Source organism: Echinops telfairi, unplaced genomic scaffold, assembly GCF_000313985.2.
Source record: "Echinops telfairi isolate 266 unplaced genomic scaffold, ASM31398v2 ScPeMD7_1713;HRSCAF=2227, whole genome shotgun sequence".
Taxonomy (NCBI): Eukaryota; Metazoa; Chordata; class Mammalia; order Afrosoricida; family Tenrecidae; genus Echinops; species Echinops telfairi.
In genome coordinates, this window is record NW_022105611.1 from 15262604 (window position 1) to 15275780 (window position 13177).

A 13177-nucleotide genomic window follows, 5' to 3' on the forward strand; every position below is an offset into this window, starting at 1 on the left:
ACCCCCGCACACGCTCCGAGACTCACGGCACTTGACCGTCAAGACTCATCCTCGCATTGTATTCACACGTCACTGGTTTTTTAATTAAATTTGACTTTCCCTCACATCTGTTCGGAAGGCCAGTCCCCTTTGGAAGTGGCAAACACAAACGCGGGGACGGGCTGGCAAAGGGAAAAGGCAAACAGAGCAGACAGCCCGTCTGTCCACCCGGTTTTGATGGGGACACAGGCTCGGAGCAGACTGGGCCCCTAGAGTCGTTCTTGTCCGAGGACCATTGTCTAAGAGCACAGACAATAAGTCTTCTGAGCCTCAGAATCCCAAGTGCCCCCAGAAGCCTAGGTAGGTAACCAAGCGTGACCCTCGTTCCAAACAAGGACTTTCTCGGTGTGTGTGTGTGGTTTTCATTTTTCCTCTCTCTCAACCCTCCCCTCCCCTCCCTTTTCGTCCTCCTCTCCCCTGCAGAGATCTGTGCTGCTGACTGTGGAGGCCACGGCACCTGTGTGGGGGGCACCTGCCGCTGCGAGGAGGGCTGGATGGGAGCGGCCTGCGACCAGCGTGCCTGCCACCCGCGCTGTGCGGAGCACGGGACCTGCCGGGACGGCAAGTGCGAGTGCAGCCCTGGCTGGAACGGCGAGCACTGCACCATAGGTAGGGCAGCCGAGGCCCAGCCCACCCCCTCGGCTCTGCATGGCGCCTCTTGTGTCTTCCGGGCCACACCTGGACCCCCACTGCATGCTGAAACTGGGCCAAAAGTCCTTTCATCTGGCAACATTACGACTGGCTTTCGCTAGATAGCATTTGGATTTAAACCGACAGTGGGTATTTTCAACCTTCTCCTTCCGGGTCTGCATTTCTCAGGTCCCCGGGAGCTGGTTAGCCTGCCTCGTTCCTTACCCAGCCCAGGAAAGAGCCTGAAAGCAGCGTAGATTAGTTTTAAGGAGCTGCCAACCAGTATTGAGACAGATGATGCCATCACTTAGAAGTCGTGGGCCAGATCCATCACCTCTCTAGCTGGTTCCTCATCTACCGAACCAAACCTACTGCCATCAAGTGGATTGCAACTTATAGCAGCAACCCTATGGAGGGTTTCCAAGGCTGTCCCATCTTTTTGGACGCACACAGCCTCATCTTTCTCCCTCAGGGTGGCCGATGGGTTTGAACCACCAACCTCCCAGTTAGTTGTCCTCTGCTTAGGGTACACTACCACCAAGACTCCCTTCTGCAGCTAGAATCTGGAGAGAAGACGACTTGTAAAGAACTTAGTCCATAGGAGAGTGCTCGCTAAATGGAGCCATTGGTGCTAATACTCTGTTATCATTGCTTGGTAGGGTTAGCTCTGGCTGAGCTTGTGAGAACTCTGCTCACCCTACCCTCCAAGATCGGAACTCCCAAGGAGGCCTGGAATTCCAGGAAAGGCTTCCCACCGACCCAGGGGCCACATCTGCATCCCATTAGGCCTGGGCTCCCCTTCTCCAGGCCTCAGCCTCAGCCCTGCCTGCCTTTGTCCCCATCCCCCTTTCGGGAGATCCTCCACAGCACTGGCCCCTGCTAAAGTGGCGCTGCTAGTGGCTTTCAGAGCAGGCAGATCGCTTGTCCCCTCCTTTCTGCCTTTCCTGCTGGTTTTGTTGATTTTAAACACAGCCAGGCGTTTTGCTTGGTTTATTATCTTGGAATGAACACTCACCAGCTGGGGTGTGTGTGTGTGTGTGTGTGTGTGTGTGTAACTTCTGCCCCTTTTCCTTCTTCTTTCATAAGGAACGCCCTGTGCTTCAATGGTAAGCAAATGGCTTTAGCAGGCAGGATTCTCGGTGCCTCTCCCATCTGAAAAGTAACCCCTTGGGTCTGATAGAGAAAGGGAGAGCAGCCCCCTGCCACCAGCTTTTTCAGTGACAAAGAAGTTTGGTTTCGTTTCGCTTTGTAGACGCTGCTCCCTTTGTCTTGTAGCCTGATACTGAATTCTATCTTCGGTCCCTGGCCCTGCACCTCACCAGGCTCATAAATGGCTGTGCGACACCTCTGGCTGCAGGGCTTCCTAGTCCGAGCAAGCACTTTGTGAAAGGGTGTATCAGACCCACTTGGAAGTGGTGTAACAGGCATTTGAACCTGGACTGGGGGGGCTTCAGTTCAGGGAGCTCCTCCACACAGCCCCGCTTTTCTCTGAGGCGTGTGATCCACCTCCTCCCCAGAGGCCACGTCTTAACTATTGTGGCTGCCCCCAAAGGTCCTCCTCTGGTGTCCTGCAGGCTGCCCTCTGAACTAAGCCACTCCCAAGCTGATTCCCGCCCTCCCTGCTGCTGCCTGTCCACGGCAGAATGCCGCGCCGGGTCTTCGCTCTGCACTGGTGGTGCATGTGGGCGTCATTCTCAACTCTGCTGCCCCCTCACTGTCAGTTTTCCACATGCCTGGGGACAGGCCGGCCTTCTATGGTCCCACCAGAGGCACATGCTCCTAGACCCGGCCCAGCCCCTCAGCAAAGGCCAGAGAGCATCATCCACTCTGCCTTCTGTCACCCAATCAGAGTCCTTGGCTCACCTTCCCAAGTTCCACGAAGTTCCCATGGGTTAGACTTTGGTAAGATGAAAGCATCTCATGGGCGTCCCATGGCCAGGCCTGGAGGGAGTTCTCCTGAGCCGAGTCACAAGGGATTCATGACAGTCTCCCGGCGGCTGTGCTGCCTCTAGTGTTTAGGGGGTGCTCTTCCACTGGGCTTTAAGTATATCCCTTTTATTGTATGCCAGCAAGTCAAGTCTGCTTGCTCCCTCCCCTGCGCTCCCTGTTGTCATGCATTCAGAACAAATCCCTCCTTGGAATTGCTGATGCGCTTTCTCCTTGCCAGTAAGGTAAACTCACCCCAACTCATAAAGACCAGAAAAATCTCCTAGAACTTTGATGAAGTCCTAAGCTAACGGGCTAGGCATGGTGGCTCAGATGAAAGGACTTTGGCCTGGCGTTCTGTTACCTTTCATTATGTGGTGAGTATTTCCTTTGTCCTTGTCTCTTTCCCCTGCATGGCAACTTGCTCTCTCTGGGTCCCCATCGTGCCGTGGCCAGCTGCATATCCCCACTGAGACGCCCAGCAGCCTATTGCAGAAGGAACACTCTAATAACTGGATCAGAGGCAAATGAGGGTACAGTGGGGGGCGCCTGCCCTTTCTCCTTGAGTTAGCCATGGCAGGGAGAAGGGCCTTCTCTTCATTGTGGATGGTAGCAAGAACTTTCCTCTATTTCTGGGCAACTAGACTCACTGTAAGGGTCATCTAGGAAACAAACCGACCCCCCAACTTGCTGATGTGAAAAGTTAGAACGCCAAGCCAATGTTAAATGTTGTCTTGCAGTCAGATGGTATGGTTCGACAGCAGGTCCTTAGGGTGCAGATCTGCTGCGTGTGGTGTGCCGAGTGTCCGTGTCAGAGAGGCTGATCCTGAGCCCTCCGTGCAGTGGAAGCGGAGCGCACAGGGCCTGCTTATGGACGTGCTACTGGTGCAGCCCTGCACAGACAGTAAGAGCAGCCTGGTTGCCTTCCTGGAAATCAGACAAGTCTGGGTTCCTTATGGCCAAGGCCTCGGTGTAAACGTTCTTGTTTTTACTCCAGTGACATTTCCCAGAGCGGATCATCATAGTGGGAATTAGCAGCCTTCTTTCAGGTCCATCAGTCCACCGTTTCTTTCCTGGGACAAAACCAAAGTCCGAACTCACGGCCATGAAATTGAATCTGACTCACAGCATAGGGACCCTGTTAAGACAGGGTAGAACTGCCCTTTGGATTTCTGAGGCTGTAATTCTTGCAAGGAGCAGCCAGCCTCCTCTTTCTCCTGTGGAGCAGTTGGTGGCTACGAACTGCTGACCTTGCAGTGGTCAGCCTAATCTGTAATGCACTAAACAGCCAGGGCTCTTTGATGGAAGTGACTTGCTTTTTCTCAGAGGAGTTGGCTTTCAGGATCAAAGTCTAAAGGAATTTGACAGTGAGACCCTCTTCAATGACTTTTTTTTTTAAATCAGAACAAGAATATTTCACATTGAGTCTAACTTCTTGAGTTAGAATTTATCTTTTTGCAAGAACTTTGGGGAAAGCACTCCGAGTCAACCATATGGTTGCTTGGGGCTTCAGTTCCTCCCTCCTGCGGTGACAGAGCACTGGCCCTTCCCTCCCAGCTACAGTCTGACATTGAGTTGCCTGCTTCTAAAATTGTCCCGGAGGCCGGTTTTTGTTTTATTTAGCCCTCAGTGCAACACTAATACTTGTCATGTGTACAGAGAAAACCCAGGGTTTTGTTTATTTGCTTTTCTGTTGTTGTTTTGGTCACAAAGATAAGATGAGTTGATCTGTCTGCATTTCAGGCAACTCAAGAGTAATGCAAGACAATATTTTTCATTGTCTTTTACAGGAATTTTGTAGGTCCCTGAAGTCTGAGACTTGACCTCAGATGTCTTTCAGGAAAACTTACACACACACATACACACACACACACGCACACAGTTGAATGTGAGAAGGTGTCTAAGTCTTTCCTACTTCTTTGAAAACACAACTAACATTTTAGTCTCTTCAGTGCCCCTTTTAATAACGTCTCAAACCATGTGTGGGGAATACCAGCTTCTGATTAGTTTTGTAGCATTCCAACCTTGACCCCAAAGCTGTGATTGTTCAAGGCTCCAGAGAGACCGCCTTAATTACCAGCCCTCAGGAGAACTGCTCAATCCGGGAAATCCCAGTTCTTAAGCAGAAGCGTCCTCTAGGCAAGAAGATCAAACTCACCCTCTGATGATGCAGTTACCAAGTGAGCAAAGCAGACCTCACGGTGACGAGAACATCCGCGAGCGGCCACAAAGTCTTCTGGAGTATTCTGTCCACTCTTGAGCCTCCACACGTGGGTTTCCTTCTAGCCATCAGACAGTTCTACCGGAGAGCTCACAAATCATTCATGAGGTGTCAGAGCCCCTGTGCCAACGCCGTCCCTCATCACAGACCTGCGACCTGACCAGACAGCTGTTGACAAGGAGGAAGGGGAAATGTACAGGGATCTGCTCCAGTTACCTGAGCAGCAGTTTGTTGTGCAGATCATTCTGGGGGATGTCAGCCCACAGGTGGTAGGCAGCTGGAGGAGAGTGGTTGGGCACTGCGCTCCCTTCCAAAGAGACATGAGCAGAACTGTGTCTGGGATCTCAGCAGAAACATCGACTGGGTGATTGGTCCTTCCATCGGAAAGAAGTGCGGCTGATTAGAACTGCCACAAGCACAATTCTTGTGTGCTCTGGCCTCATGTGCTGATGATTCGACTATGAGTCAAGCTGAGGCTCCTGAAGAAACCTGGTGGCACAGCCATGAAAGCACTTGGCGACTCACCAGGAGGTCAGCCCTCTGGGAGAGAGATGCAGCATCTGCGTCGGTAAAGATGCAGCTGTGGAAACCCTGTGGGCAGTGCTACCCTGCCCTGTAGGGTCTCTGTGAGCGAGGACTGCTTGGGAGCATGGGTGGGAGGTTGCTGGAGGCTGAGCAGAAAGAGCCACGCACTGTGCTCCGCCTCACTTCTGATGAGGACCTTCTGACGCTTCTTGGGATTCCCCTCGCTTTGGGAAACTTCAGTGGTCCATACAAGCCAGGGGAAGGATTTGTTTTTTAAATGATGGGGGTATAGAAATGCCCCAGAGATCTAAGACCTTAGGCCAAAGGTGCAGAGTCTGCATTAAAAACAACACTATGATCTCTAGCTTCTCACACAGTGACAATAATACAGTAGGAACAGAAAAAAATATTCATGAATTGTCAAAAGGATAAACTGTCCACCGCCATCCTCTTCACGATAAAATCCTGATGATACGGGGATTTCATGAAGCCCTGAGCCCCCTTCCATCATGTAAACGTACAGACTTGAAATCATCTTTTCCAAAAATTGGCACTAGGAGGCCGTGATGAATTTTTAAGTGACCACATTCAAAAGCATCTATGTCAGGACTTCTCCCCAAACAAAAGCAGTGACATTATGGCTTTCTGCATATGCCTTGGATTTTAAAGGTCCAGTTGTCACTTCCATTTCCAGTCGCCGGAGACCAGACCAGGATGTCCTCTTCCAGCCCGAGAAAACTGGGACTCGGTGTTGGCTGGCTGTTCCTACACGGGGATTCAGTGCGGCTTCAGGTTGATGTGCAGGAGCAGAATCCCTTCTGATTTGTGGTGTCAAGATTGGAAGTTTTAAATGGTTGCTCCCATCTCCTGAAATTCCACCACGTTGACTGCAATCCAAGAATCCCTCAGGCTCTCCCATCATGCCATTCATGCCTCCCATCTGAAAACTTAGTACACAGTAATTTTTAAAGGTATTTAAATTATGCTTGCTTTTAACTGATTTTTGCTATTGTCTAATTCTTGAACATGAAATAGCAGTGTAAGAGAGAGCGGTTTCCAAAATCTGCCCCCAGGCTTGGAGAGATTATCCAATAGAATTGATGTAATCCTGACTTATTACCGGAGCCCTGAGACTGCTCATAAGTTTGAAGACAATCAAAGAAGTTTTTCCTGCCCGCAAATTCTCTCATAGTGCCTGTTGCTTAACGGTGCGGCCATTTGGATCCCAACGATGGTGCCTCATCCAGCCCTGTCATCTTTGCCAGCCCTGTGAGAGAGAACTAGACTCACGTGTCTCCTTTGTAGCTGAGTTTGGAGTCATTACAAGAATTTGTGATTATGTTTCTCAAAAAACAAAAAAAACCGCCCTGCAGATCTGAAAGCTAAAAGTGTTCTGCTTTGCCAGGAAGAGCCCATCTGCTCCTGTGAGATGACGTGTCCCAGGAGGCGATGCCTAAAGAGACTTCAGACTGCCTTGCAAAATGAGATAAAGAGGTTGGGCTGAGCCTTAAAATCCAGATGAGCTGAGAGTCAAGACAGTCTGCCCCTTGGCCAGCGATTTCCCTGGGCTGCCCCTGGTGTCCATAGTTTGGCATTGCCAGCTTCGTTGATTCGCTCCTGCTTCCTAAGCCACGCTCCTGCCTGTCTCCTTTCCTCCGTCCTGCACCCTGATAGACTCCCTGGTGTAGGCTCAAGACGAAGGGCAGGAGGCAGCCCCACTTAGAGTCCCCTCCTCTCAAGTTTCCAGGAGCATAGCTCAGCTCGCAACAGAGACCACATGGGCATCCAGCTGAGACGTGGCCTTTCGTCCGCCGGTCTTTTGAGGCCAATAGCTACTGATGAACAACAACAGTGTCTGTCTGAAGATTCAAAAAGTAAAGCTTGTGTCCTCGTTGTTTTTCCTGAAGAGAGTAAGAATGTTCTTACAGGTAATAGAGCCCCAGGGCTTCCACAGAAGGCCACACAATTCCAGCCCAGTCTTATTTTATGGACTTCTGATCCTTGTGTGACATTAAGCTGAGAATGAGTCTGGCCTGCCAGAAGGCATCAGCCCCTTCCGGAGATTGCAATCCGTCCGCCCTTTACGGAAGCGTGCACCACAGAGAACTGTACGGAGGGGGCACAAGCGGAAAAGCTTCTCAGTCGGTTTTGTCAGCAGTCTCGGTAGGGAAGGTGAAAGATACTGCACATTAAGCTGAGAATGACCAACAGGTCTACCCTGCTGTCAACACACAGCCAGGCGCTCACCTCTACGGACAGTAGTGCCCCCCTATTGGGTTTCTGTGGTTATCAATCTTCACAGGAGTGGACCGTCTCCTTTCACCCTCAGAGCAGCTGGTGAATCAATTCCGATGGAGAGAAACCCTGTGGGGCAGAGGAGAACTTCTGGGGGTGGCCGGGAGTAGAAAACCATGTCTCTCCTGAGGGGCAACTGGCAGCTTTGAACTGCTGACAGTGTGCTAGCACAGAACTCATGCTGCGCCGGGCCCAGCACAGGTATGCACAGTGGGTTTATTTCGGAAGAGCGTTAGACAGACATCCTTCCAAATCATGGACGAGTGATTCGGTGCTTGGAGACAAGCCCCTGTATTGGGAAACAACACCTACCTCCTCCCACCTTTTACATTAGTGAGCGCTGAGAACCAGTCAGATCTTTTCTTTCTCTTGGGTTTTACAGGGACATCCCCTGACCTGCACCTTTCATTCTGCGTAAAATGCCCAGCACAAGCAGGCCTCTGCTTGAACGCCAAGCATTCCGAGAGCACACGTGGTCATAGAAAAGTCAGGAAAGGCCAACAGATGAGACCTAGCAGGATAGTTGACCAAAGACGCTGGTAGATCCCACATCTGCATCTAGTGGAACCCGCTGAGAGACGATGCACATTTGTGAGGCTCCTAGATTCCAGCTGCCCGAGAACACCTCTGGCCAAGGCAGGACTTGTTCTGGGTACAGCTGCTTGCTCTACAGTGAGGAGCACAGAAGGGCAGGTTCAAGTTTTCATAAAGCTGAGCCCAGTCTGATGGAGAGGGAGTAGGGCCACTTCTGCAGCTTCTCATCTCCCCCCTCTTCCCATGTCCCTTCTCCGTGTGTCGTCTTGTGTCTGTGATCGTGTTTCCAAATCCCTTGGCCACTGACTGAGCCAAAGGGTCCCTCGGCCCTTCATGAAGAATGTGCTTGCTCTCCCTTCACCTCCTCTTCGGTGTTGTCCTGTGTCTGGTGGTCCCAAGTGTGGGGTGAATCCCCCTCTGTCTCCTTAGCACCTGGCATGGTTATGTAGCAGGTAGTATTGCACTTGCTCGATCCTACCTTACATGTCCTGTCTTTTCTCTCCCAAGCTCACTATCTGGATAGGGTAGTTAAAGGTATGGTCTTCCTTCCTCTATTGCCTGGTGTGTGTGTGTGTGTGTGTGTGTGTGTGTGTGTGTGTGTGTGTAAGGAGAGATGTGTCTGTAATAATGTGTATACACCCCATAAGCATGGTGCCTAGACCCTGCCACCTCCCCAGCTTTGTCACAGCCTAGGGCTTTTGGTCACAAGGTGGTTGATATTCCTGGAGTGTCACCCGCCTGCCCCACTTAGGTGCTAAGATCTGTTTGTGACATTGCCATTGTGCCATTGTCTTTCCCTCGTGTCACATACATATACCCCTCACCCCTGTGACCCCACCATGTCACCTATAAGCCCCTGGTCCATCAGAATTAAGGTGCTGGCAGCCAGGGCAGGTGGCCTGAGAAACAGATGCAAAATAAGAAATCTTAATGATACATCCTGGTCTTATGTTCCCTCATTCAATAACCATCCATGAATACTTAACCACTAGCTATTGTGCCTGGTTGTGGAAATGAGGGGGAAAAACAGACTTTAGAAAATGTGTGGTCAGCTTTTTTCACCCCTTTCAGAGAACACCTGGCTTTGGTAAGTCTTATCTTAGAAGAATATTCCCTCTAGGCAAAGTAATTCCTTCCATTTTAAACATTTACATTAATTTAATTAGGTGGTACCTAGTTTTTTAAATAGAGCTCTTTGCTTGAAGAACGCTGCTCAGAAAGATCAGATAAGTGTGCTTCTTAAAGACTCTCCACTCCCCAAGGAGAATGACGATGCCGTGTCCGTCACCTCCTCTTCATCCCAGCACTGTGCCTGGTGAACCTAGGTCTTGGGTCTCCATATGGACGTGCCCTGTGGCACAAACCAGATGGCTTGTGCTTCACTCCGTCCGGCACTTCCCCATCCAGGTGACCTTGGCAAACTTCAGCTTCTCTCGACCAGGAGGATGATAAAAGACCCTTACTTTACAGGGCTAGTGTGAGCATGGAAGAAGTCATGGAGGCACAGTGCTCAGCCTACGGGCAGGACCGATGCTCACATGTTAGCCCTGCTGTCTGCCATCATCACCAGCCCACTGACCATCCTCATCTTCCTCACCCCCAATTTGGAGAAAGACTTCACTAGCCAGTTTACGAAATGATAAAAGATAATGCTTTTCATAAATTGGCTTTTAATAGGAGACAGTAGCTGCTGTTTTAAAACACCTATGGATACATATACTTTCACCAAAAAATGTATTTAAAGAAGAAGGGAAAAAACCTTACTGGCAAGGCTTTGGCGCAGCATAAGCCTGGCTAACTGCTTTTCAGCTGGGCCGTCCTTGCCACCGGCAGTAAGGTGTTGCTCGGGGCTGGGAGGACCGGTGCCTGGTTCTGAGCAGTGAGCGTCCTCGTGTTTCATGTGCTGTTTCTAAGTGGAAATAAACTTTTGCAGCACACAAAAGAATCAGTACCACTGAGCCTCTCTAAAAGAGGCATTCATGCATCATCACCATCAGTGGGATCTTCAGGATGGACTCCAGTTCACAATATTCTATTTCATAGGATTTTTTTTCTTACCTCATGAAGCTTTCACACTGTGAGTCCTGGGAAATTTTTTTAAACAAAGGAAATATGTGTATATTTATTTTATGGGAAAAGCAGTTGAAAGTGTTGAATCATCCTAGGTCACACTTTTGACTAAGTGGCAGAGGCTAGGTTTTGGACACTAAAGTCCACTCCATGTTTCAAACATCCTACCTTCTATGTCTTAAGCCACCACCACCCCCCAAATGCCCCTTTATTCCTTTTCTCCAATCCACGGCTCTTCCAAAGTGGCCCTTATTCTCTCTCAAACTACCAGATCTGATCTCCAGTCCAGAAAAGATCATCACCAGACTCTTAATTAGATTGGCCCTATGAATCATAGCTGGCTTTCGCTGTCAAATGGTTATTGGCCAACCTGGGACTGTGCTGTGTAAGTTCTGGACTTGTTACAGAACGTGATGTGCCGGGACAAGTCAGCTTGCTTCCTTGGCTTTCCAGTGACATTGGTGGAGACCACATAACAAACATTCACTAAGCATATGCAGTGAACTTCCTCAGCGACAAGCAATATGGATCCCACACACAGAAGTGGGCCCTGCTCTGGGGGTGCCAGTGCTCTAGAGCAAACGATTCCAACAGAGGCTGGCTACTTAGCAAGGTAAACTACCAAAGTGAAGCAGGGGGACCAGGATTTTGGACGTAAACTAAGGGTCCTAGCAACCCCCTGAAAGATTTTAAGGGCAAGGTAATGACTTGATCACAACTGTGGTCTAGAAGGATCGATTTGGCTGCATCGTGGGTGAAGGACTGAGGAGTAAGATTTAGAGGCAGGGTGGCCAGTTAGGCTAGTGCTGTCATCCCAGTACGAGATGATGGTCGTCTTATCTTGGGAAGTGACTGCAGGGAAGAGGAAGGGGAAGCAAGCATCAGTGGGGCATTTTGTAAGGGACAGCCCTTTGCCACTTGCCTGAAAAGTGCATACCTTGGGTCCTGAGAATCCTCCATTCACACCTGATGCTAGCTTCCAGGGGACCTCTGAGGCTTCAGCAGAAGGTTGAAGATAGAGTGGTCCCTTGCCATCTAAAGGCCATCATTTCTTTTGAAAAGCTGAGCCCATCTCTAAACCTTAACATCTCATTATTTTGGCTCCAGCAAATGCTTGGCACGCGTCCTTCTGGGGGGGATTGTGAATGTCACTCGCGCCTTCTGACTTCCTGATGAGTTGCAGGGTCTCTAGAATAAACGAGTCCCGGCAGTGGGTAAGGACGGACAGATGGCTTTAGAAGTCAGCAAGTCCTTCTGGAGGAGGCTTTCTCGTGTTGCCTAAAGCAAGTCGGGGCAGCCCAGACGCAAACTGCTGGATCAGAGCAAGCTCTTTCACCCCTGCCACTCAAAGTCCTTCCGAAACCAACGGGACCGTGGCGATCCTCCGGGTGTCACGCAGGACGTTTAAAGAAACTACCAGCCGACAGTGGACAAGGGGGCTTCAAAGAGTCTACAGGTGGAAAAATGAATTTAAAGATAATGGAAATTTTCCACACACTTTTTGAAGCCCCCTCATAGTCCCAAGATTGCTCGTCTAGCCTTACCTGCGCTGAGACTACCTGGCCTGGGGCAGTTTGAGAGCAGCAGAGCTCAGAGGATCAGGGGTTCCCTGTGGGCTTGGAATCGTGTAAGAACCGTCTCAGGGTGAGTAAAAGTTCTGAGGTCACTTTGTAAGATGGCCTGGTACTTGAGCCAAGGTCTTTATGGCAGGACTTCTCAGAGCCCTTGATATATTAAGAGTCAGGACGTTCTAGGCTAAGATTACAGTGGGCAATGTCTTCCAAACTTGGCCTCAGGATCTTGCTATTGAGGAATGTACAGAGCTAATACTCCACAGAGCATACTTGGAAAAGTCTTACTGCTGAGATGATAAGCTCTATCTTAAATCTTTCCTGAAGCGAAGTAAGGTATAAATAAGTAGGACATAAAACTCTTGAAGGCGCGGGATGTGCTCCTATCTACATGCCTCAGAATGAGCACAAGATCCCCAGGCATACAGTAAGTGCCGGCCGAAGCGTATTGAAATGAAAACCCAAACGACCTAGCCAGAAGACGTTTCAACCTTCTCCACTGCATCAGTTGTGCTCGAAGGACCTAATAGATCTCGTCCAAACCCCCATTTTAGAGATGACAAAATGGAGACCGAATGAGAGGGAAGGCAATCTTTCTAAGGTCTTCCAATTTAAAGTAGAAAGCATCGGAACCCAGGCCTCCTTTCTTGTCCAGATGTTAATTTCAGTGCATAGAGAGTGCTAGTGTGTGACAGACACTGGATGGGGCCTCAAATGGTCTTTGTGGAGTTTACATTCCAAGTGGGGACCAAGACATCAAACTAGCTGCAAATGAATCGCTTAAGTATACATGTGGTGATTGCTATCAAGAGGAACAGCAAAGGACTATGGAAGCATTAAGTGGTGCCCGGAACCCATGACAACACAGCCTCCCATCACAGCGCGTGTTGACGCCACCACTTGCCGCCATGGGCTTGTCTCTAGCTCCGCTTGGCAAGGCTTGAGTTTAGGACCCACACACTCGCACAGTTTGATGGAGCAAAAGGTGCTCCCTCGGTGTGTGAGTTTCTTGGTGAAGTTAGACACATTTAAAGCAAATCTATTCACCTGAATAATAGCTGCCATTTATCAAACGCCTCTTTCTGCCATACTCTGCTATATAATTGACAAATTATTTAATCCTCTCAACAGTTCTTTGAATTAAGTACCCTATCCATTTCATAAGTCAGAGAAAACAGGAACTTAGAGCTAGGGAGTTTCCCAGTCTTTGCATGGGAAGTATATAAAAGGAGATGGTGGGATGTTTGGGGATAGGGATTTTATGAAGAAGTAGAAGTAGAACTGCCCTAGAAAATTGGGATCTGGATTTGTTTTTAAAATTTACTTAATTTGGCCCACCGCAGTGGCCAGCCATGGTGGCTGCTCA

The 13177-nt window shown here is 49.7% G+C and overlaps 1 protein-coding gene across 1 annotated transcript in view; it reads left to right on the plus strand.

Moving 5' to 3' along the window:
• LOC101654740 (teneurin-4) overlaps nucleotides 1–13177 on the plus strand; it is a 278141-nt gene that overhangs the window by 134164 nt on the left and 130800 nt on the right. Inside the window, exons 10-11 of the mRNA XM_045293084.1 lie at nucleotides 463–648; nucleotides 8678–8704. Of these exons, the coding sequence (XP_045149019.1) occupies nucleotides 463–648; nucleotides 8678–8704 (213 nt within the window). The remainder of the gene's footprint in view (nucleotides 1–462; nucleotides 649–8677; nucleotides 8705–13177) is intronic.